Source organism: Pseudophryne corroboree, chromosome 1 (assembly GCF_028390025.1).
Source record: "Pseudophryne corroboree isolate aPseCor3 chromosome 1, aPseCor3.hap2, whole genome shotgun sequence".
NCBI lineage: Eukaryota > Metazoa > Chordata > Amphibia > Anura > Myobatrachidae > Pseudophryne > Pseudophryne corroboree.
In genome coordinates this window covers 1056012091-1056018090 of record NC_086444.1, presented here as the reverse complement: position 1 = coordinate 1056018090, position 6000 = coordinate 1056012091, and the positions used below count along the sequence as shown (strand labels likewise).

Genomic DNA, 6000 nt, shown 5'->3' with positions numbered 1-6000 from the left:
ATTCCCTGATAGCAAAACTGTGTCAGGGCATGCTGGGATATGTAGCTTCACAACAGCTGGAGGGCCGCAGTTTGGACATGCCTGCCCTATAGTGGGTAAGTGCAATCACTGTATACACACACACACACACACACACACACACACACACACACACACACAAACATATAGTATATGCAGAAATGCCACACAACTTTCAGGACTTACTATGATTAAAGTCAAATAAACTGAAATGTTGACTTGTACATTAGTGGTCATCACCAGAATATATTGTTACATTAGTAAATTCTGAGAGTGCCACAGTATTTCTGCTTATACTACCTGTCATCCCACTAAGGGCACCCAGGAAATTACGCAGTATTTTGGACAGAGTGCCAGCTATGATATATATAGATATAGATTGAGACACACACACGTATACTGTATGTAGATAGATAGTATGTCTGGGCCCAGGTACTTTTCAGGGGCCGTGGCCTATTCACAGGAGGCGTAGTCATGCACCTTTTGAAAAAAATACCCCAAAATTGTATTATAAGCATACCTCCCAACTGTCCCAATTTTCGCAGGACAGTCCCGTTTTTTGGGGACTGTCACGCTGTCCCACCCGCGGGCCGCAGTGTCCCGCGGCAAGGGGGGCTGTTGGGAGGCTCCTGCACTCGCTGCTCTGCAGCGGTGAACAGACGCTGTGCGATTGCGCACAGCATCTACTCAGTGGAGACATGAGGAGAGGGGGCATGCCAGCAGCTCAGAGCGCTGGGCATGCCCCCTCAGTGATGAAAACGGGGGCTTGGCTCACGATCGCGGGCCCTCCTGCGAAGCCACGCACCTTTTAATAGGCCACGACCCCTTTTCGGGAACGCGCGCGGCTTTGCCGTGTGTCCCTCTTTAACAAAGAAGAATGTTGTGAGGTATGTTTTAAGCACCACTATGGCCACACTCCAGCAGTGTGTGCTAGGCTCAGGAGAAGAGCTGCAGCTGCTGCCAGTTAAGGAGGAGGGAGCTCAGGGCCCCCACTGGGCCCCTCCATCAGACCTGAGCCCCTGTAATTTGTACCCTCTCCCCCCTCTCTCGGCACCACTGAGTATGTGTGCAAAATAAATAGAATGCACTAGTTCCTAAATAGAATGCTCCTGGTAAGAAACAGGACGCATCAGACGAGGCACCAGGTAAGAAATACAATGCGCCAGACAGGAAATAAATCAGATCCAATGTAACCATCTCTCCCCTGGAGAAGACACGGAGCTCATGTGACCTCTCTGAGCCGCTGTATAACCCGCAGAAGAACACGCGTGGTTGGCTGCGCTTCCAGTCACTCCCCGCAGGCGGCTGCGTGTGTTCGCAGCAGCAGCCGGATAGTTCCCCTGGAAACTGAGCCGTAGCTGAGGACTAGCGCTTCCTTTCCCGCAGCATGGAGAGGGGAGCAGCAGCAGCGGGCAGGTACTGGACTGAGGACGAGATCCGCGCCCTGATCAGTGTGTGGTCAGAGAGGAGCATTAGGAAGCAGCTGCAGGGCACCCTGAGGAATAAGGGGCTGTTCATGTACATAGCCAGGAGGATGCAGCAGCTAGGGGTGTACAGGGACTGGAAGCAATGCCGGGCAAAGTATAAGAACCTGAAGTACGAGTACAGAGCCATGCACTGCGGCCACAGCACTGGGGACATGAACAAGCTGCGCTTCTATGGCGAGCTGCATGCCATACTGGGGAGCTCGGAGGCAGCAGCAGGAGATGAGGCCAGCAATGCAGAGCCCGGGGCGTCCTATGTGGACCCGAGCGGTGATGTCACGGCCATGGAGGAAGGTAACAAGCTGTTTCCCCATTGTAAGGAGGGATCCTGGGCTGAGCCTGTGTGCAGCACTAACAGCACACTTTGCAGCTGCAACTGATTTATACTGCGAGCGCTGCTAGTGGCGGAATGCGGTACTGCAGCCGAATCTGTATTTGTATCTGGCTCAGCACAAAACAATGCAGTGCTTATTTCTGTCATGGCACGCAGGCATGAGGAGATGGTTAAGTGTTGTGATTGTTTAAAGTAGTTTGGGAAATGTAAACTGAGAAACTCCTAAAGAGCACTTAACATTTCCCTGTCGCTTCAAATTACCCCAATTCCAGCATCCATGAGCCGTGTTATAAATCCAGATTACAATGTGCAGAAATCATAATGTTATATTTGGGGGACAAAACTCAACAAAAGCCAGTGAATGCTGGCATGACATTGATAAAACAATATACAGCAAGAGGAACATCATATTACACATTAGGCAAGAGCAGGCCAGCATTCAGCTTTTAGGCTTTAAATTGACCTACATTTAGATTTTTTTTTGACACTTTAAAAAACAAAGGGGTAGATGTATTAAGCCTGGAGAAGTGATAAAACAGCGCTAAAGCAGTGAGAAGTGCAAGGTGATAACGCACCAGCCAATCAGCTCGAAACTGTTCATTTACATTTTGGAGCTGATTGGCTGGTGCGTTATCACCTTGCATTTATCACTTCTCCAGGCTTAATACATCTGCCCCATTATCCACTAAGGAGGGATAAGAGAATGATATGTGTCTCACTCGTGTCTAGTTTATTAGAAATTCCCAGAAACTACACATTACTATACGTGGTGTGTAAACCTGTTTATGATTGTGCAGCCCTAGGATATAAGAAGCTTTCTCTCCCTGGGGCCTAATTCAGAGATGGACACTATTGCACAGCCGACCACTGCGACCTTGTACTTAACGGCTGTGCAATACTATCTAGTGCCGCAGGAGGTATCTTGTGTAAATGGACACCGCTGCATAGCCAAACACAGGGGGGTTTCCGGTTGTCTGGCCAGTGACTCAGATTATGACCACAATAGCAATAGAATATAATACGATTACTAGAGCTGCTGCCACAACATGCAGTTTAGGTGACAGAGTGGAGCTACTGCACATGCCCAGTGCTAGCAGCTTCTTCTACCCAGTTTGCTCTGTGTGTGGATCTGAGTCCTCGGTCACTGCACTGGACCAGATAGCAGCTGCCAAGAAGAAGAGACAGGAGCCTTACCATGAGGTGGAATAATGTGTGCTTATAAAGTGCAGTTCTGTCTCCTACTGGTTCTCTAATGTTTGTGTATTAATGCATTATGGGATGTTTAACCTTTTCCTGACCACTTATTTTATTTATGTTAGTTAAATATGTTTGATACAGAGCATCTATAGTGTTAAATATTAAAACTGTATTCCATACAGTATCCAGTGTATAGAAAGACCAATTTGTACATTAAGTTCCAGGGTAGGTACTACTGTAGATTCTTCTACCACTTCCCCAAACTCCACACTTGCTCCAATGTTCCGCAGAGTGGGAGATTGTGGATTACATTTGGAAATCCCCCTCTAGAAATCCTGCGTTTGCCACTGCACTAGCTTCTCTGATCCGTTGCTGCATCCAAAGACACATCACTGGTTCACCTACTGGAACATCTGTCATCTGAGTGACCCTCCCTGGCCTCATTAAACCCAGAAAACTGAGCAGACACGCCCCTGTTTCAGGCTGCCGCAGTCCATTCCCTGCCCCCAAATGGCTGCAGCATGGAACGAGATTTTGGGATGCTCATAGGCTTAGTAACCGTACACAATGTCAAAGCGCAGTAAAGAAGGCAAGTAAGGTGCTAGCGTGCATAAAACGGGGATTTGAGACAAGGGACGAGAATGTAATCCTGCAGCTGTACAAATCATTGTTACGTCCGCACCTGGAATATTGTGTTCAGTTTTGGGCACCACTGTATAAAAAAGATATTGGTGAACTCGAAAGAGTTCAAAGACGAGCTACTAAATTGATTTAAAGGGCTAGAGGGACTGCATTACGCAGAGAGGCTTACTAGGTTGAATACTGTATGTATACACTAGAAAAGAGGCGCCTAAGAGGAGACATTATTAATGTCTTCAAATATGTAAAGGGGCATTACAAAGAGTTATCAGAGGAATTATTTATTAAAAGAACACTGTTTAGGACACGCGGACGCTCGCTGAGGATGGAGGAGAGAAAATTCCGTACGCAACGGAGGAAAGGGTTCTTCACTGTTAGGGCAATAAGGCTTTGGAATTCCCTGCCAGGGAAGGTGGTAATGGTGGACTCTGTAAATGCATTTAAAAAAGGATTGGATACATTTCTGATTGAAAATGATATCCAAGGTTATAACATTTATAATATTGACATTGTTAATCCGGGTGTGACATGACTTTTATAGTTGTTAACTAGTCATAAAACATTACTTCATCAGGTACATTATAACCAACTCAACTTAATACAGGTTGAACACGATGGGCATTTTGCCTCTATTCAACCTCAATTACTATGTTACTATGTCAATCGTGCTCCAATGAAAATCCAATGTTACAAAGCATTCAAATTCAGAAAATGAACTACAGTATAGCAACTGGTCCCATATGAAGCCGTCATTCATGAAAGCATAGCTTTGTCAATGGCAGCAGCTGAAACCGGATACATTAGACCAGCATTATGACTTTTATACAGTTCCATGAAAGTTCTAATTTAATTTTCTCTAACGTCCTAGTGGATGCTGGGGACTCCGTAAGGACCATGGGGAATAGACGGGCTCCGCAGGAGACTGGGCACTCTAAGAAAGAATTAGTACTAATGGTGTGCACTGGCTCCTCCCTCTATGCCCCTCCTCCAGACCTCAGTTAGAATCTGTGCCCGGACAGAGCGGGTGCTTTTTAGTGAGCTCTCCTGAGCTTGCTGATAAGAAAGTATTTTAGTTAGGTTTTTTTATTTTCAGAGAGCTTCTGCTGGCAACAGACTCTCTGCTACGTGGGACTGAGGGGAGAGAAGCAAACCTACTAACTGCGGCTAGGTTGCGCTTCTTAGGCTACTGGACACCATTAGCTCCAGAGGGTTCGAACACAGGATCTTAACCTTGGTCGTCCGTTCCCTGGGCCGCGCCGCCGTTCCCCTCGCAGAGCCAGAAGACAGAAGCCGGCAGAAACAAGAAGACATCAAAATCGGCGGCAGAAGACTCCTGTCTTCACATGAGGTAGTGCACAGCACTGCAGCTGTGCGCCATTGCTCCCACACTACCCACACACTCCGGTCACTGTAGGGTGCAGGGCGCAGGGGGGGGCGCCCTGGGCAGCAATTATGATACCTCTTGGCAAAAGTCACATATATACAGCTGGGCACTGTATATATGTATGAGCCCCCGCCATTATTTTTACACAGAAAGCGGGACAGAAGCCCGCCGATGAGGGGGCGGGGCTTCTTCCTCAGCACTCACCAGCGCCATTTTCTCTCCACAGCTCCGCTGAGAGGAAACTCCCCAGGCTCTCCCCTGCAGTCTCCAGGTAGAAAGAGGGTAAAAAGAGAGGGGGAGCACATAAATTTAGGCGCATAAATCAGTCATACAGCAGCTACTGGGTAAACACTAAGTTACTGTGTAATCCCTGGGTTATATAGCGCTGGGGTGTGTGCTGGCATACTCTCTCTCTGTCTCCCCAAAAGGCCTTGTGGGGGTCCTGTCCTCAATTAGAGCATCCCCTGTGTGTGTGCGGTGTGTCGGTACGATTGTGTCGACATGTTTGACGAGGAAGGCTACGTGGAGGCAGAACAGGTGCAGATGAATGTGGTGTCTCCGCCGACGGCGCCGACACCTGATTGGATGGATATGTGGAAGGTGTTAAATGATAATGTAAACTCCTTGCATAAAAGGTTGGATAAAGCTGAAGCCTTGGGACAGTCAGGGTCTCAACCCATGCCTGATCCTACAGCTCAGAGGCCGGCAGGGTCTCAAAAGCGCCCACTATCCCAAATTGTTGACACAGATATCGACACGGATTCTGATTCCAGTGTCGATGGCGATGAGGCAAAATTGCAGCCTAAAATGGCTAAAGCCATCCGCTACATGATTATAGCAATGAAGGATGTGTTGCATATATCAGAGGAAAACCCTGTCCCTGACGAGGGTTTATATGTTTGGGGAGAAAAAGCAAGAGGTGACTTTTCCCCCTTCACATGAAT

General features: G+C 47.7%; 1 protein-coding gene across 8 annotated transcripts in view; it reads left to right on the top strand.

Annotated features, from left to right (window-relative positions):
- Positions 1 to 1357: 1357 nt before the first annotated feature.
- Positions 1358 to 6000, top strand: part of PAICS (phosphoribosylaminoimidazole carboxylase and phosphoribosylaminoimidazolesuccinocarboxamide synthase) — a 124576-nt gene continuing 119933 nt past the window's right edge. For 2 of the 8 annotated variants that reach the window (XM_063920874.1, XM_063920873.1), the window contains exon 1: positions 1358 to 1796. In XM_063920874.1, the coding sequence (XP_063776944.1) occupies positions 1406 to 1796 (391 nt within the window). In that variant the 5' untranslated portion in view covers positions 1358 to 1405. The remainder of the gene's footprint in view (positions 1797 to 6000) is intronic. The other 6 variants (XM_063920876.1, XM_063920875.1, XM_063920880.1 and 3 more) reach the window with 4 other exon arrangements.